The sequence below is a fragment of the Hesperophylax consimilis genome, chromosome 5 (genome assembly GCF_061612785.1).
Source record: "Hesperophylax consimilis isolate HC1 chromosome 5, BYU_Hcon_1.0, whole genome shotgun sequence".
Lineage (NCBI taxonomy): Eukaryota > Metazoa > Arthropoda > Insecta > Trichoptera > Limnephilidae > Hesperophylax > Hesperophylax consimilis.
In genome coordinates this window covers 24,359,986-24,380,008 of record NC_142840.1, presented here as the reverse complement: position 1 = coordinate 24,380,008, position 20,023 = coordinate 24,359,986, and the positions used below count along the sequence as shown (strand labels likewise).

Sequence of the window (20,023 nt, the reverse complement as noted above, 5' to 3'; positions counted from 1 at the left end):
CTATATATAATATTATATGCGTGAGGATTCATTTTTGTCATTATGTTTATATTCTTCTTTATTGTATTAATTTTTAAGTGTTTACTCTGATACAAAATGCTTGAATTTTTTTTAAAGAAAAGCCCACTAGGGCGTGTAATAAATAAATAAATATTATTTAGTTATTGAAAACTAATTGAAATGAGATGCGAAAATGGAATTGTGACAAGGTGTGATTATAGACAGTCAAATTGACAGACCAGGTGCGAAAGGGAACAATCCAAGTGCGAAAGGCGCGGGAGGCGGCGTGACTGTCTCCCTTTCTGTGATTCGTCAATAAATTAATTTTACAGAATACAAGCAACTCGAGTAACTATTTAGCACGTGAAAATAAAATGTGTAACTTATTACTAGTCCTTTGTACAATGGCGCGTAAATTGCTCGCTGCGTAAAAAAACTTAACTCATATCAAATTGGGTAAACAAAAGTTTCGGCTTGTTTCTTGAAACTATTTAGTTGGACACTCATTCATTCACCTCACCCATTTTAACGTGAGGCGGTTCTTTTTCAAACGAATTTAACTATGTTTAATACCAACCACCCTACGCCACCTCCCTCCACCCAACGCTTGATTCTCTATCCCACCATTATGCATATATTTTTTGTATTTAGATAATATGGTTCCACACCTTACACAGGGTTACAGCTCAATCAGCCATCTCAAAACAATGAGTACACAAAACAACAGTCACCAAAAAATTCACGCCAGCTGAAAGGACGACTTCTCCGACGCAGTGATTGGCATACTTACTGGACAAAGGTACACGGTAATACCGACAGAACCCGACACTACACAAACTAAGCCCCCCACAACATCAGGTTTCTTTTGGGACCCCCTCTTATATGGATATCAACAATATTTATAAACTAACAAAGCAGATTCAACGAGTTAGAAAAACATATAAACGTGTCAATTTTTTAATTAAATAGTGGTGTATACAAAGTTGTTTATTTTCATTAATAAAAAAGTACATAATATCACCAGGTAAAGCAAATCTCACACAACATCATAACTTATTATAAAACAAAATTATTACAGTGAACATATTTTTTGCATAGAATAGACACGTAAGTAAGTCTGCAACAATTGAAATTTCAAAGGAACGCAATTGTGGAGTCCAGAGGATTATAACGTAATAGGTGGACTGAAAGCAGAGCTGTCGGATCCATTAAGCCGGGTAGTACAGCCTTCCAGGCCACAGCATCCTAACCGCAAGTAAAATACTAAGGCCACCAACGCAAACACGAAGGTTCTGTCATAAAGGGTTAATGTAAAGTGAACGAAAGTGACATTGTTTTGCAGCTGTAATCGCGACAAAGAAACAATTTCTAAGAACTGTTTCAAGCTCCAACGTTATTAAGTAGAGAGAAAAAACAATGTAAGAATCACTCGTAAAAATAACACACAGTATTTTTTTACTAGAATTGCATAACAGGAATAAATTCTAATAAGTAAGTGGTGTTGTAGGGATTTAATTTTTTTTTATTGATTAATAACTTAGTACAAGCCACTTTTATTTTTTATACTTATTGCCGACCGGGTTTCGCTACAACCGTAGCTTCGTCAGGGCAGTACAATAATTCTAAAATCTACAAATAACATGGTTACCAATATATTATGCTTCCACAATAGGATTTAACTAATTGGGCTGAGCTCCTGAAAGGGCTAGAGGATATGAAAAAATACCTATTGTTATTGTGTTTTAATTCGTTGAACTCCATTATTATTATTTTTTTAATTATTTAAAAATAATAAAAAATTAACAATGTTGTTATTAAGTTGTGCAAGCAATATAGTTTTTTTATGGTGACAGATGTAATACTTGCTCTTTGAAAACTAGCAAACCTTTAAAATTGACAAAAGGGTGACTAAGTAGAGTGAAAACGCAATGTTAGAATTAATTTTAATAACCCGCAAATGATAGTAACGGGGATAGATGCACTGTAGATAAAACTGTGCTTTTCTAATTTAAGTTGCTCTTAAACTAGCAAAGCTTTAAAAGTGGTTGAAAGGTGAAATGCTGAGTTATTGCCGCGCCGTAACACTTTGCTTGTAAGCCTTGGCATTAAAATACAATTTAAAATGTTTTACGTGTTGAAAAGTGCAAGAAACGTAAGCCTATGTTTGTACGAGAGTTCAGATTAAAACACCATTAAAAGCGTAATGGGAAAGTGATAAATATATAATAGAAAAAATTAAAAGCCTAACTAAATTGTTAATTTTGCATCGTCTTGCTTTATATTACAATAAATGGTTTAGTAAATTAAGTAATTTTACAAACCAGCCTTTCTTACGATTTGGATTCTTGTGAATTAAATTTTTATTTTGTCTTATTTATTTACCTGAAAAACACAAAAAAAATATTTTTTGTCCATAGATATAATATAAAGGTTTTATATTTCTTAATACTATTATTAAAACTATTAATTTAACAAAAGTATGGGGTCTCATCTTATTTCAAGACTGGTAAAATTTATATATTTTAAAGCTCTGTAGCTCATAAAAAACATCCTTTCGACCTGAAAACAATTACCTTGACCCAGAAATTCTAAAGAAAACAAATTGTGCAAATTTCATGAATCCCCCTTTTTTAATATTTATGAAAATGATTTTTGCCATGTCTAACAAAAGGAATATCTGATTCATAGTGAGGTTGTTTATTTTTTTTTTTACGTATAACCATTTAGAACAATATTTTAAATATTTCAGTCATTAATTTATTAGGAAATTTCATTGCGCCAAGCTCATAAATCGTAAGTAAATGGGACACACAAACAAAATGTCTTTTTTACAATGGAGATTTTAATGTAATTAAACAGAATCTGATTATAATTTTATTTCTTCACAGTAAATGCGGCTAAGATCGACGCCTTATCAAGATCTCCACGACGCTCTTCCGCCATTGTGATGGTAAATTCCCGGAAAACATGCCGTGATGGGGAAACAACGACCTGCGATGGCTGAGCATTGCGGCGGCGGAACTCGCGATGCTCCACATCTGATAGCTCCCCTGGAATACTGACAAAGGGGAGATAGCATCCCCTTAGGAAACTTATGGGGCGACTCGAGTGGGCCGAGAAACATTGCTGGAATCGCACTCACAGTCTTAACTCTGCACCAAGCTTGAGCCGAACTTAAAGTAATATGTAGTTATATCAACATTTCGTTGTATTTTATAAACGCGGCACCAAATTAATATGTCAAAAAAATCGCTAGTGACATTTTGACTTGAATTTTTATGTTGAATAATTAATTTTCTAAAACAACTAAAAATATATTTCTGATTTTCTGCAAAAAAAGATTTGTTTGTTTTTGTTAGGCGTTGGTGACGTTATGCTGGCTGACGTGGTAGGTCCCTGGTAATTATTGTCTTAGCAGCCAGTAACGTTGCGTACGTCATAATGACGTCGTAGATAAAACCATTTAGGAATGTGCGGTTTTATATCATTTTAAAAATCAATAATTGCAATGAAAATTATCCCAACTTGTAATGTTATTATGCACCAGTCTGAAGATGGCCGAAATAGACTGAAACCGATAGATCTAATTTATTTATTAACGGACATCGTCCAAATTACAAAATAATGACACGAATAAAGTAAAAAGAAAAATACAGGAGTAGACAAAGGTACATGAAAGCAAAGACATATGGTTGATATAATATAAGAAAATAAAGTGACAAGTCGAATCAAGTCAAGAATACGCCGTGGGTCAGGGTCAGGACCACAGGACACTTATAATATTCCGTCACTTGTTTAGCGACTGGTAAAAATCATTCAGACTTATCCCAAAAACTTAAGATTTTGACTTGAGTTGACCAGTCTACACATTCTGGACAATGGTGAATAATATCCATAACTTGTCGAATGATGATGGTTGAGGAAGAGCAGTTCATTATTTCTGAGTCTTTGCGAGGGGATATTGAAGGGAATGAGTTGCAGTAGAGTAGGTGAATCAATAATACCATTTATAATTTTGAAGAAGAAAATGAGGTTTAGAGTTAGTTCAATTTCATCATATAAGTATTTGCCTTTTTCTAAACCTAGCCTCCTAGCAATCCCTCTTAAGAACTTAATAATTTTAAAATGCAGGGTAGAAAAGGTTATATGTATGTAAGAGTATGTTTTAAACGTGTTTATTTCTTTAAATGTATTAAAAAATACTTGACTGAAAATTAATCAAAATTGTGTACTATTTTCTTTGCCAATCGATCATGGAGTAATAAGTGTTCGCATGGAGAGGTGCAACACTATTCAGAAATTAATACATGTTAAAAATCACTGCCGATATTTTCAACAAATTTCAAGTATAGGATGTTCGAAAATTTTACAGAAAAATCATGTTAACTCATTTCTATAAAAAAATAATTTCATTTTACTTAAATACACAAAACACACGAAACACGCGGTTTAAAACCAACAAACTGTTGTTAAAAACAAACAAACAAACAATCAAAAGAAATACCAAATTGACAAAAGAAACTTCAAATACATGTAAAAATAAAATATTCAAAAACTGCAATACATTAAAGATGCGTAAACCCTACTTATACTCGTATAAATAGACTTATAAATAAATAAAAATGAAATCATTTCAATAGAACATATTGTCATGATTTTATTGTTGAAAACAATAAATATTAATGTCATAATTCTTACCCAAACAATTTACACTAATTTATGGTCTTTTCCGTAGTTTTTCATTCTTGGTAGCTCACACAGATATGTATTCTGGATATTGACTGGATATTAGCGAGCTTTGTAAAGGTGAATTTTACAAAACTTGTGTAGTGAATACAGTAAATTATTTTTAAAGATACCAGTAATAAAATAAAATTAATTAACATTTATATTTCATTACACATAATTTTTTATTAAATATGAATAATATAAAAACTTTCAAATAAAACCGTAGAATGATGTTTTAATCTTACTTACAATAATATATAAATAAAATATTCGCTTTCTTTGGTTTTGCAAAAGGAATTAATTTGAATTTATTCTAAAATAAAAACAAGTTAACAATGGGCTTGAATATAAAAAAAAACAAACGAGCGATTAGCTAATCGCAGAAAGAAATTTTAAATTATAAATACCCAAAGCAAATTCAAACAATACGCCTTTGTTGAAATAATTATCTTAAATGAAGCTAGACAATGATTTCATCCGAATAACTATGGAATTAACGTTTTGCACACAAATAATATACTTAGAGCGAATTTTTAACTTGAAAGTCAACATGTTTCTGTGCGCAAAATAACATTTGCAGTCCTGGTTAATTCGTAATAGGATCAGGTGAAAATGCCGCAAATGGTCCAGTTTATGTGTAATCACATAATTTTACATGGGTTTGAAGTTATGGGGCCGTCAAACACAACAGTCAAGCGGCATGACGAGAGCTTTGAAGGTGAAATCATGGCAAAACCAATCAATTACCTTCAGTGAGGCTATGGAATCCTATAAAATGTACAACATGTGTGTACAAGTATCTATACTTGCTTTAGTTTTTTGCATTATTTTTTACAAATTAGTCTTAGCTTATTTTTTTTCTTAATTATTTGTTGGTTAAATAAAATGGTGTGTTGAGTATAAAATATTAAACAATTCCATCGCAATCATGTTATGTAATACCACCTTATTATCAAGTCCCCAATTGAGAGATTATTCCGTATTGATCTTGTTCTCGTATTCTTGCTCTGTTATCAAATGTTTCGTTCTCTATCTAACAAACTTCTTTCCCAGCAAATAACCTGATGTCTTCAGGAGAAGTATAAGAAATAACTGCCAAGACTGCAGCCGATCATAAAGTAAACATGGTTAGAGAATATATTCATTATTGATTTTTTTATATAATTTATTGAATTAATTTAAAAAAATGATTATAATAATTATTTATTTATGTAATTTTAAAAATCATCATTTTGGTAACCGGAGTGTGAAGTGTTAGTCATTACTGCGTGAAGTTTTAAAGTTCAATGAACTCAAAATTGCTTTGAATTTAAGTGTCACATTTTTAATTGACAATTGGTACTGCTTATGTGCAGAATAATTCAGACTAGCCATAAAGTTAGAACCTAATACCTGTAAATAGAACTTAATTAATGCGTAGTTCTTTTGTTTAAACTTTTTACAGATTCAAGTTTACTAACGGCGTTCTTTCAAAACGTAGATTTCGGATAGTCTCTCTAATTTGTGAGCAAAAAAATAATTATATGATCAAAATTGACAAAACATTTACCTTTTTAATAGGTTATGATCCTGGAACAAATAACATATTTTATAAATATTTTCAGCTTCCTAAGAACTACAATATAATATCCCGTGATTTTTCACCGGTCTGGGCTAGTCATTCAATAAAAACGCTACAACTTATTCATCCTTCAAATTCTTTCAAAGTTCTTCGAAAATCCTCTGAATGAAATTAATATCCATTAATGTTTTCTAAAAGACGAAATTTGGAACACAGAATTCTAATGACTAATTAACGCCTCCTCTAGTACATATCTTTCATCAGTAATCTCAAAACCAGCATAGCTTCAATTATCCAGGCAGACAAAGGATCAACAATATTTCCCTGTCAAAGAAGATAGTCCATTGTTTCGAAGCTTCTGACTGGTTATCTGATAAAGTGACGAACTCTTCATAAATTAATTAAGTTCGGAGTTCATCTGATGATTCGTTTCGATTAACCGAAACTAAAGAGAGTTTTTATGGAATAATTGATTAATGTAACAGCACTAATTGGTAATAACTGATATGAAACTCAGTCTGACGAGTCTGCCGCTGGACCTTGTCAGCGGCTTATGTAGGGTTTCGTCCGAATGATGGTGTATTGTACAGTCGTTGATATGGCTTTTCCATATGTTGTATTGGTGTTGACAATAAAATGGGTGTCATGTTTTCAAAGGTGTAGTTTGATTGAGAAAGTAAAAAAATGGCTTCACGACTGTTGTTATATTGTTATCAAACAATTGATATCAGTTTTATGCCACCTCCTCTAAAAATGTTAATGCGTGGCTAGATAAAGTGTTAGCGGTCAAACCAAAAAAAAATGTCGGGACTTACCAATTGGGATTTGGCTTAGGTGTTAGCGGTCTTGACTCCAATCCACAGGAGGAAAGTTCAAGACATCATTGATTCGGGATTAGAAAACTATTTATGGTTTTGTTATGGTCAAACTTGTGTGTTACTATTATTTAACTTTTAAGTACCTATAAATAAAAATAAAAACATACAAATTTACAAAGCATAGAAAGACTCACCATAAAGACGACATTAAAGATGTGCAGCACGTATTTGAGGAAGTTGACACTGCAGCAGTCAGAATCCCTAGTCTTCCTGTGTTCGGACCCTCCTGCGCCAGCACTGGACACACTGTTGGTCCCCAGGAGTGCCCCATTGCTACTGTCCTGATTCTTACTGCTATTCCCGTTCATTTTAATTTAAATCTTTAATTAAAGATCAGAAAAATTCAGCCAAATCTGCATGATTTTTAACCATCTCTTAATTAAAAACTTCGCAATTTCAATCAAGCTTTAAGATTTGATTGGATGTTCCATTTTCCCATTACAATTTGTGAGATTTTTAAATTTTCGATCGCTTCACATTGTTCCATTCTATTTTCAAAAATTCAATAATTTGAAAATTTTCATCGATAGGTTCAAGTATTATTTTATTCTAAATACACTTTTTTCTTCAACTCGATTATGTTGTGATTGAAACGTAGGAATATGTTCAGTCTGTGATAAGGCGTGGAAAAATATATATTATGTTTTTATTTCTGAAGAAATAAATGCCACATTTTTGTGTCTGTCGATTGCTGATAGGAACTCTTTGAGCTGTCGAGTAATTGTATTTCCCGTCCAGACTACCTGAAAAAAAATAAAAGGAAACGAATCAGAAATTTACCTCTGAATAGAAACAAATAGGTCACAGGAAATACAGAATAAGAAAATTTAAACGAAAATACATTTTTGACAATATTATTACGGCGTGGCGAGCCGGGTAAAAAAAAATGAAAACTCATTACAAGAGGAAATCGTTTTCTTATAGAGTTTCTCTTAAAATACAAATTCGATTTTTTAAAGAAATTTTGAATATTTACATGTTATAAACACATCAAAACACCGTTAAAAAACATTAAATTTACACCTTTCTACTGTCATTTTAACGTTAAAAAGGATTTGATGTAAACATTATTGAAAGTTTAATTGGTTTAAGAACTTTAAAAAAGTCAGAAATGAAAATACATGTTCTATGAAAGTAATTTTGAATATCTTATAATTTATGGGTTCTACACTTGTATTAGAAAAGTAATACATTGCGAAGGTACAAAAGATTGATAAGACTTATATTCAATACTTATATTCTTAAGTCTTCATTTGTGGGATAGCAATAAAAAAACAGAATACATAATTATGGTTGCAGGAAAATAACAGTAAAATTGTTTAGTCTAGTTTACATACGGACCAGACTATTACAATAAAACGTCACTTTGGTACATAAAAACTGAATCTTCAATAATTGATAGCAACTTTACTAGAAATAAAACAATGTTTGTTAAGCATAGCAGGTTTTTAATTTTTTTTTTATTAAGTTTTTAATATTTACGTTCGAACACTATTTGATCTGAAATAACGAGTAAAAGTCACGAAAAAAATAATGTTGATAAATAACGTACCCCACAAAAATATCTTAGAAACTCTGTTCGTAACAGCCTTTAGATATGTTGGCGCTTTTTCGTCCAAAGAAGTTGTGAGTCCATAAAAGTTCGCTTTTAGAACTTCTGGTCGTTCTCGCATCCCAGACTGCACCCGCGGGACGATGTCCAATTGTCGACCAATCAATAGCATTTTAAGCCGATCTTTAATAAAGTCATTCCGTGGTTCATATAAAAAAGTCGATCGAATCCCGTGTTTCCGATGCGCAGTGGGAAAAAGACTGAAACAAGGAAATAATAAATCAGAATTCATGAAATTATAAATTTAAATGCAATTTTATTAAATTGTTGGGAAATCATTAGTTTTGTGCCTTGGAATGGAATAATAATAACTTTTTTATGTGAAACTGCTCAAGAGTCCCAACTGCTCTCAACCGTCTGGAGCCAGTTAAACTATGACATAGTGGAAACCGGTTTTTGCTACTAAGAAAAGAAACTTGTTAAATACGTGTGAATATTTTGATTTTAAAGTCTAATCAAAAAAAAATAATATGAGAAATCACAAATCGGAAAGTTCGATGGATTAAAAGAAAAATAATTCCGGGCAGACTAAAAACCCAAGCAACACATCAATACTGTGAATACTTATTCACACGAAATTTTTTTTCATCATTAGTTGAACATTCATTCAAAACAATAAATATCAAAATTCAATGCATTACAATAAAGACATCCCCACACACCATACAAGACAGAAAGAAATTAATGAACAAACCAAAAACACAACATTTTTTAGATAAGTAAAAATTGTACCTAGATTAAGTATATTTAAAGAAAGATGAATCTAATAAATATTAGAAATAAGCAATGTGTACTTTAAAATAACTTGTTTGTATTTGTATAGACTGGAATTATTTTAAGTAATTAAAACAAACAATGCTTCCAGATAGACGTAGAAATTACAACTGAAAGAGTTATCTAACTGACAATACCAACTTACTTATGTTTGAAGAGCTTATAATAATTGCCCCGAGCACTATTTGCTTTTCTATGAATTGAATGTAATAATAAGAATAATTTATCAATTCTGGAATGTGGGGAGGAAAGTGCAACACCCCACACCCTATAAAGAGTGCTAAACATATTAATATAATATATTAAAGTAATAACATATATTTAATATAATTAAATAATATGAAAACAGATAGTAGTATAATAAGAAAAATAATAAAAAAACAAATATGAATAAATGCAAAAAAGAAGCATCGTCAATTTCGTTTTTCTTTGTCGCTGTTGATCCATCGGATTAAAGATTAATGGGACTAATATCGTTATCCAATTTGCTGCAATACCTACTCGAACCTGGATTGTTGAAACTTTGACGGGATTCCACGATGATGATTAACCAATAACTACATGAAGTTTGGTTAGAAGGATTTGCAAAGATCAACATACTGGACTTCCTAGAATTAGTGTTTCTCCCATCGTGCGATGTCGAATAAAGTTATAGAGGATAGAATAAAGACATGGGTAGGGATATATGATAGATATGGTACAGAATATTACATAAATCCTTATAAAATAAGCAATTTACTGTCAGTGGTAAAGCCGACCATCGATTTTGGAATTATTACACCATTACAGAGAAATAAGCTTCCTGAAATGATTCGAGATAGGAGTCTGCTGAGGGAAGACCGATCCTTGCATATGACACCGTTTCCACTCACCCTAGAGGAGGGAAATCTACCTAAAAACGTGGCCATTCAGTTTTAACCTAATTTATGAAGTATTTAAAACTTTTCAGGCTGTTTTGTGCCCTCTATGGTCACTTTAGCGCCAATCAAGTAATTGGAACCAACATTTAGCGTTACGGTTGAATCTCGCTATGAAACATTTGTTTCATTACGTGTCTATCGTCTGACCTTCATTTAATAAAATCTCTTTTTATAACCCTTCACTGGGGTTAACTTTGTACCAAAACTACGTGACACATTGACGTACGTAAAGTATCAAGGTGAGTTTGGTTCCCATGCCAGAGGGGAATACATACGTGATTGCTGATTTCGCAATAGAAACTAATGTCTCCAAAGACATTAGTTACCTTTCGTACATTTATACAATAATGTCATACTATACACAAAGGTGGATCCCTATATCCAACTAAGATCTGCACAATGTTTTTTAAAGATTGAAGACAGGAAGCCATCAAATTATAAAAATGTATTAACTTATTATTATACGTTTATTGAGGGAATTAAATTTGATTCTTTTAAATTTTTATGAATACTGTATTGTATAACTGTACGGGTCCAGTAGGGCTATGGCATCCCCAACTAGGGTGTGTTGCGAGGCCGAAGAAAGTTACAAAGAAAGTTGACAAATACCTAGCTAGTCTGATCTGGTTACCAAACACGGCTACAGCCATTCGAAGTAACATTTCATTAATGAATGTTATTTATTTACTAGGGCGTACTGAAAGTACTATACTACTTGCAAATTATTAGATAAAACGTGGATTTTTAATTGCCCTTTAAGATTTTGATAATGTTTCGACGTCAGGGAATATACTCCATTCACTGATCTATTGACTTATTACCGCTTTATGTGGACGTTTTTGTGATATTTTTGTTCCTTTTTAACTAAGATTAACTTTCAAATGCGCAAAGATTTCTATAAGTATTGATGGAAATCCCAATTCCATTTTAAATACGCGCACTTAGCCTAGCAAGCATATCCTTTTAAACCCTATTTACAAAGAAATAAATATTTGTTAAATTTGCGACTGAGAATTCTCGGGTGACTTTGATTCATCTACTGACCATTCCGTTCTGCTTCACAGAATTACAAATGAACGCCATCTATCAGCGTTAACGTATGTGAAGTAATCGGCTGTGTTGCCATTAAAAGGTTGAATAGGCTTCCAAGTTTTAAGATCGATTTTAGACCCAGAAACCCGAATCGATTCTCAGACTTTAATAGAATCAAACCTGAATGAATTCTCAGACCTGTGTCAGAACAATTTTGTATTGGCTTTATAGTTAATTTAAGTTTAATATTATATAATTATAACTTACCTGATATTAAATTATAATAGTTCGTTATCTTTTAACTTAATTTTAGGTAGTTCTAACAATCTTTCTTGATTTTACTTATTTATGTTATTTATATGCATTCCGGCAGCGCAATGTAATTTTTGATTCCTTTATAGTTATAGAATAAACTGACATATACCCGGCGTTGCTAGAGTTTTTTATACTTTCTATAAAAAATAATATGCATAGATTATATATAAACCTTCCGGAAGAAATTCTCTAAATTATAGTGAAAACCCTTTGCGTAGTTCAGTAGATCTAAGGGCATAAACGGACGGACGCGGATGTCAGTACCGGTTTTGATCTTTTTTGATAGTCTGATTTTTTTGCACATTGATTCTCGATAATTTGTGAACCTGAATCGATTCTCATTTGTGGCAGAATCAAAACTGAATCGATCCGATACTTGTAACAGAATCTGCAGTGTAGAGAATAGTGCTTGCCTTTGATCCGTAGTTTAAGGGCCCGACTCTCTTAAAAGTGCTTACAAAAGAAGGAAGTTAGGTACATTAAAACCATTCTTGGAATTCACATTTAAGAAATATTTTTTTTTTTCACCAAATTCCTTAAAGAAATTTCCCCACAGAGGTCACAGCTTTAAGGAATAGGTTTCAGTGAATGTAATTAACAAACATTTTAAATTTTTGTATGTCTTTCCATGTCACAATAGACCAAACATTCATAAGTACACCCATAACTTGTAGATTAATGACTTATCCAACAAAATATCTCACAGTAGAGCATTTCCATCGAAAATCAAACTGCAACAACCCAAACAAATATTTGCTTTCCCTGCCAGTTCCTCATCTCACAGCACATTATAAATACCTCCTCTGAATTTGTTCAATGAGAGGAGAAAGATAACAATTGATAATGGACTGAAGTTAATGGGCGCTATTTCGTTTCCCAAATGGTTTTTCGAGTAATTGACTAGTTCGACGGAACGGGGATGGGGGAGGAGATAGGGTTAGCTCGCGTGAGAAGTTCCCTCTACTTTTGTACTGTCTCTTCTCCCGTTACGCTTACTTCTATTTATTGAAGATTGAACAGAGAGAAAATAGAATAGAAATAAGAACAGTAAACTTCTACTCTAGGAGCCGTGACATAACATTGGTTTCTAATCTAACTGGAAGTTTTTTTTGTTTTTTTTTTCAATGAATATAATCAGTCTTAATTAAATTATTTGTGAAGTAAATCGACGTGCATGTTTTTTTTTAACAACAAATCAGGGTTATATTCCTTGGTGATAATCAATAATCATTATTTTTTTTATTCATTTATTTCGATCAGGGATGAGTTAAGTAATATTCACGCTGGTATGTTATTTTGCAGAATCGCACTTTGGGGTTATAAGTACAAGTATATTAAGTGAATTTTGAAAATTATTTTCTGTGAAGAAGGTGGTTCCGAAACTGATCGGAAATATAAAAATGTAATACTAAACGAAATTCCATTATTTATTTATTAAGACGTAAACGGTTTGCATACTTCTGATATCACTTAGTACAAATACCCATTTCGCAATTGAAACTTTTTTTTATTTAAAAGTTCAGTCTGAAAGATTTTCAAATTATTAACATTGCCTGGAAATAGGAAGTCAAAATAATATTATAAAAGATTAAAAAAACTATTTGATTTTAGCATTCATAAAATAATATCTCTATTAAACGCAGGCAACGGTCATTCATTTGAATCATGTCTGTTTAGAGCATATTAAATGGGGCCATACCCAAATTATTTAACCCCTATTAAATGAGAGAGGCAGAAACAGGGAGAGAAATAATTAAAATCACCCAGAAAAACGAGAGCTCAAGTCTTTGTTTGATGTCGTTATCTTTATTCCAGTAATCAAGACAATTTAATAATCCCCGATGGAAAGTTGGCGACGGGACAACTTCCGTAAAAGTTATCGATATGGGCGTTTCGTCCATTTAATGGCATTTTAATTCCCCTCACATTTAAACGTTGGCAATTCCCCTCGAAGGAAGGGCGCAGAAGGGAAATGAATAGCGCCTTAAATATCGCGAAGCTTTCATTTATTTTTATGGCCGCCTCATTTGCCATAACTGACTTTATCTCAGCGCCAACCATAAATTACGCCCAGTCGATATCTCTTTCCTTTTCTGCTATCCTGTATTCCATCTTTCAGTAGCTACTCTACTAAGCACGAGTATGTGACTCTCACACTTTCTCCCCTGTCTGGAATTTAAGAATTTCCCGTCTACGACGTCAAATATTTTCGGTGTCACTCTAAGCTTTATCGTGTCGGCAAAGTCCTTTCATAATAATAAACTAAAACAAATGTTTTAAACCCTCTTTTCGACCCTCGTGAAACTTAAACAATTTCACGGCGTCCAATAGAATTATCGGTTTTTAATGTCATTTATTCCGAACAATGTGCTTTTTGTTGGGCTTATTATTTTATGTAATGAAAAGGGATTTTTCGGAATGTTTTGGGTTATTTTCATATTTTTGTGTTTCTGATATCTAAATTAGATTATTTTAAACAAAAACTCGGTTATCTTGGTAACCATATTTTTAAAACCTCCTTCCGGTTCCGGTAGAACCATTCCGTCGACAGAGCAGCAGTAAAATTAAAACCAGCGAGGAAAAAATCATAAAAAGAGAGAAAAAAAATTATCAGGAAAACGGATAAGATACGGGTGTTTTAGGGAAACATCGCGGTTCATGAGAAAGTAATGGAAAATAGAGCTTAATAAAAGGTTAAACGAAAAAGTAATTGATCATGGTTTAATTAATATACAAGTATTTCCAAATTTCTATTGCTTCCAAATTCTATCTTTCTTATGCCTTCATTATTTTTTAGAATTTTTTTCCCATATCGTAATTAAAACTATTATTTAAAAATGCAGATATACAAAAATGAGATGTACAAAAAAATAATTTTTAAATACACCTTTAGAAATTATTAAACACTTGTTTTAGGGAATGAATTAAAGTCAATCTTAGAAGCAGAAATCAACCCACTTCCCGACATCCGATCGATCTGAAACTCAGTAGAGACTCGTTGTGGATGAAAACGCATTCTATCAGTTGGTGGCAATTACATAAACACACATGGATATACAGGCATTTTTCTGAAGTCGGATGACATTGCAGCAGTTAAAATACGAAATACATATCGGTACTACCCTATCGGCATTTGGCGAGGTTGGCAGAATTGTAGACTCCAGTTCCTGGGTACTAAGGTTAAATCCTCAAAATATTTTTTAAATTTTAAAATAGATGTATTACAGTAAATAAACTTTGTTTTTACTGGTCGATTTGTTATGAATTGGGTAATGAATATTCTAATCTGTCGGTATATCCCGGCGAAAAAAAAACATTCTTCCGAAATTACTTGACAACTATATGAATATTTTTTAAGTTAGCCTACGTTTTATAGTAAAAATAATAAATAGGTATTATTTTTAATCCTGATTTTTTAATTCAAATACATAGTTATCATAACTCAATAATGATCTCAAATATAATAAATTATTCTATCATAATAAAAAGCCGGTATACACTGTTTTATTTATTTTATTTTCATTTATATATACGCCTAAAAAGGCTTTTGCATAGAAGTGATATATAATGCACTGTACATTGGAGAATATCTGTATTATACAGGAGGTACTGACAATAAATAGATGTAATCCATTGTAAAGAAGGTACAAAATACACAATTGTAAAATTGTGATTACAAGTATAATGAGAAAATATTAAGAAATAATTTAAAAAAATATATATGAAGCAATATTAGTAAAATGTAAGAGTAACATAAAGTAAAAAAGGAATTACAACAAAACTACATATAAGACAAAACATTAAAACTAATTTACCAACGCTACTCTAATTTGTAGGATTCGACAAAGTGTTGGTATAGATTATGCTTAGTTCTATAAATGGAGTCCATAAATAAATCAATAGCACCCCATACTTGTTGCCCAGATTTGGTTAGTGAGTGTGTCTGATAGTTGGTCGTGTATGAATTGCAGAAAAATGTTATATTTTGTCTTGTATTCCTAGTCGGCACATGGAATTTAATAGTGGCAACGATGGCAGGACTATCAATTAAGTTGTTAATGACTTGTTAATAATGTGTAACACAACCTGATCTGAAATAATTCTCCTGTCAGACAGTGTTATAAGATGCAATTGATTCATCAAACTAACATTATTAATGTAATAAATAGGAATTCTGAGTTTAAAATTTACTTACTTAAGAAATTTGTGCTGAACTCTTTCTATATTATTGGAGTGAACTTTATATAAAGGGAACCAAATAAGTGCATACAAGCACAACATTAATTAGAAAAAAAACAATCAAAAGAAAATACTTTTCTTCCAGAGTTAACATAAAACATAGCATTGAATGAGTCTTAAAAGTAGAACTTTATGTTGGATGGCGCCATTCAAAATAAATAATTTGAGCTAAGTAATCATTGTTTGCAACCCCTCCGTTAATTTGACCTTTTTTTGCTGAAAGCTTTTGACATTTCCATAAACTTTGAATACAGAGTAACCTTTACAAGAAACAGTCGCGTCGCGTCAACCCTTATACACTTATTCTAAAGAGAAAGGTTTTCAAATGATCATCCAAAGTAAGATGTAAAATACCTGGAATATTATTAATTTGCTCTGAACCACTAAGATAAGGGTCAAAAGTCGAAATATTTCACCAACAAACGTAGATATAATATGTCTCGACGCCATCTAATAATAAGTAATAATTGTTGATTGAAATACTAGTACATATTTGGTTGGGAATAAGCCAAGGTAGCTTAGTGGTTCAGAGCACCTTACCGTCAATCAGAAGGTGCGGGTTCGATTCCTGTCGGCGCCATTTATTTTAACTCACGATATTTTCAATTTGTATGGATGTTTCAGGAGAGTAATTATTTCTTATAATAATTTGTTAACCTGGAATATTACTAATGTACATTTTTAAGAGCTGTTACTTTAGTTGGGTGGTAAGAAAGTAAATACAATAATCGTCACCTTTTTTATTATCATTTTAAAATTCTTAGAAACTTAAAAAATATATATTTTATTATTTATTTTAAACACTTTACAAATATAAGGCAAAAAAGTCCCGATAAACTACTTTTTAGCAGTTTGTCTAACGGGTTCTAATATTATATATAATTCTTTCAGTAAGCCAAGTCTTCAGTAAGTTCAACAATTGTTTGTTTTGGGCACAGTTTTTAATTTCAGCAGGTAACATATTGAATTGAAAGTGTTCAAAATAGATTTCTAAAATACCTTAATTTCCGCTCTTTTCGATCTCATATTAGTAATGAAGACTCTGCAAAGTTCTTCAATATACAGACGTTAACTTTCCGAAGAAATATAGCAGATTCGGCAATGTTATTTCAAATTACACACAATTTAATCGATAGTCCTGATCTTCTTCAACGCCTATTATTCCATGTTCCCAATCGCAACAGCAGACAGTCGCTTACTTTTAATCTCCCTCATTGTAAGACCAATTCCAAACAAAACTCATTTATCTACAGATCCACACATTCATTTAACTTAAATTATTACCATATTGACATTTTTAACTCTACTTTACGCGACATAAAACAAAAACTCAATAATCAACAAAACTCAAACTAGAAGTTCAATTCCTATATATTCCCGTCCTTAATCCTTATCCTATATTTCCTCCTCCTCCCCCCTCACCCTCCTTTATTTTAATATTTTCTAACTAAAGAAGAAATTAATTTAACAGAACATCTCTATGACATTGTACACCTTACCATTAACTATTCATCAGTGGAAAGTTCATAATTGGCATAATTAACTATTTTATTATTGTATCATTGTATAAGTAAAGATTTGGTGTCAACTTTTCCTAAAATGTATAAATAAATAAATAAATTAAAACAACTGGGAATCATATTGTTTAACCTTCTTTGTCTATATTTATTTGTATGCTTAGGTACAATTAAAGTTAAAACGAGTATTATCATTTTGTTCTAGCCTGTTTATATTTAAAGGGTTATTTATGTGCTGAAATATAATTTTGTACCACAGAATTTCTCTCACTGAAAGAATTTTGACTCTGATAGAAGTATGGAATATTATGCCTTTCTTTGTATATTTTTTTTTCAGCTAATATTTTATTCAATGAATTTTGCATGGATTTAACATGGTCTATATTAGTTTTTGTACGAAGAAAAGGTTGATAAGAATATTTTGTGGTTATTGTATCTTGAATTTGAATTATCACAACAAATTTAATAATCTGTGAAAGAATCACATAAACTATGAAGTTCACTTTTTGAGTTTTACTAATTTTGTGTTTAAAGCCTTCATTATTTCATAGTGAAAAAATGATGAAATCAGAATGGATTTCTATTTTTTTATGTGAATACCGCACAAGAGTCCCAACATTGCTCCCAAGCGTCTGGAGCCAGTAAGACTGTAGCATCCCCTTTTGGTGTATGTTTGAGGAACGTACCTGGCCATTTAGATTTAGTCACCAAAAATAATTACACCCATTCCAAGCAACATATCAATTGTGAATGGTGGTCATTCACAAGAGCGATACTGAGAGTATCTTCATTTATCTATCACTCTGGAACGTGCCGCAAATATACTCTATATTGTTTTAAATTAATTAATTGTGAACAACACAAATTAATGAAATATAATTTACTTGCGTAAAGTCGGTAAACTCGACCTCCGGATGAGCTAGTCGAGAATCTTACCCCTCGACCACGGAATTGAGCATTGAATTTAAAAAAATAATAATATGGTAATGAAAAGGCCCGTTCCACTAAGATAATTAGTTTTTATTCTAAAATTTTTAAACTTGTTACTAAACTTTATTGCAACTGCAATAGCGGTTCAAAATTTCATTTTGCTGATTTTTCGACGAAAATTCCAGAACGGCGAAAATAATAATGTCCAGCCAGGTTCACTGCAGCGGAAATACAAATGCCATTTTTCATAGCTTCCGAAAGCGCTGTTTTGGCCGATTGCGACCAATTTCGCTGTGGTCAGAAGTTTAGACGATTATTATTTTTAGTGTACATTTTATGGTTTGCTTTCCGCTCTGCTAATTTTAGTAGGAAATATCATTAATACTTAATACTATGAAGTCTTGTTTATTATCAAGTAATATGAAGACACAAAAAGGATACATCCCTTTCAAATAACAAAATCTTCGTCCATATCGTTAAGCTGATCCCTTTATTTCAGACTCAATGAAACTTTGGTCAGTAGAACAATAACAAGTTAACCAGAATTGAAAAGCTGTGGTTTAGTATTACGATCAGCGTAACGTTTGTATTCTTGTGCGTTTGTAAATATTTCTTTGCCAACACAGTTCAGGGCAACCACTTTGTTTTTGTTGTAATCTTTTGCATTTAAGTTAAATAATAGTACTCTACAAAATGTCAAAAGTACGAATCTATACTCAAATCGACAAAATATCAATTGAAAAGAATATATACATATCAATTAATTATTTTGGATGAAAAACTAAGTTTCGCCAATCATATCCACCAAATTGTAAACAAAGGCATGAAAACACTAGGCTTCGTATTAAGAACAACTAAAAACTTTAACTCCATACAAGCCATTAAACTGTTATACATATCTCTAGTTAGAAGCATAATTGAATACAACTCAGTAGTTTGGTCTCCCTCTTACAAAATTCACATTAATAACATTGAGCGAATACAAAAAAATTTCTGCGTTTTATAAATTTTAAATTAAATATCCCACTAGAAGACTTACAATATCATTTCTTATTAAACACTCTAAAAATACACACATTGGAAGACAGGCGTAAAATAAACGATTTAACTTTTTTATTCAAGATTCTAAACTCTAAATTCGACTGTTGCGAACTTCTGCAACTCATAAACTTACGAATACCTACAATAACAACACGACAAAATACACTATTCCACTGCAACACACATAAGCGAAATTACATTGCGAACTCCCCAATACAACGGTTTCACACTATGGGAAACCAATACTTAGGTGATGTCGATATATTTAACATTAACTTTGCGAATTTTGTGGATTATGTAAAAGACCTATTTCAATACTATTCCTAAATGGAAGTTATATTTTTGTAAACCAGTCAAATCGCTGTATTTTTTAATTTATGTTCTTGATATTTTTAATTTTGTTTCTCGCATATACTTATGTAATTTTATTTTTATTATTTCTTTCTTTTCTTTCTTATGTTTCAATACTGTCATTA

At 31.6% G+C, this 20,023-nt stretch overlaps 1 protein-coding gene across 2 annotated transcripts in view; it reads right to left on the bottom strand.

The window, feature by feature from the left end:
- LOC149423679 (CD151 antigen-like) overlaps window positions 1-20,023 on the bottom strand; it is a 490,631-nt gene that overhangs the window by 159,876 nt on the left and 310,732 nt on the right. For both annotated transcript variants that reach the window (XM_089631733.1, XM_089631734.1), the window contains one exon: window positions 7,302-7,910. In XM_089631733.1, the coding sequence (XP_089487859.1) occupies window positions 7,302-7,475 (174 nt within the window). In that variant the 5' untranslated portion in view covers window positions 7,476-7,910. The remainder of the gene's footprint in view (window positions 1-7,301; window positions 7,911-20,023) is intronic.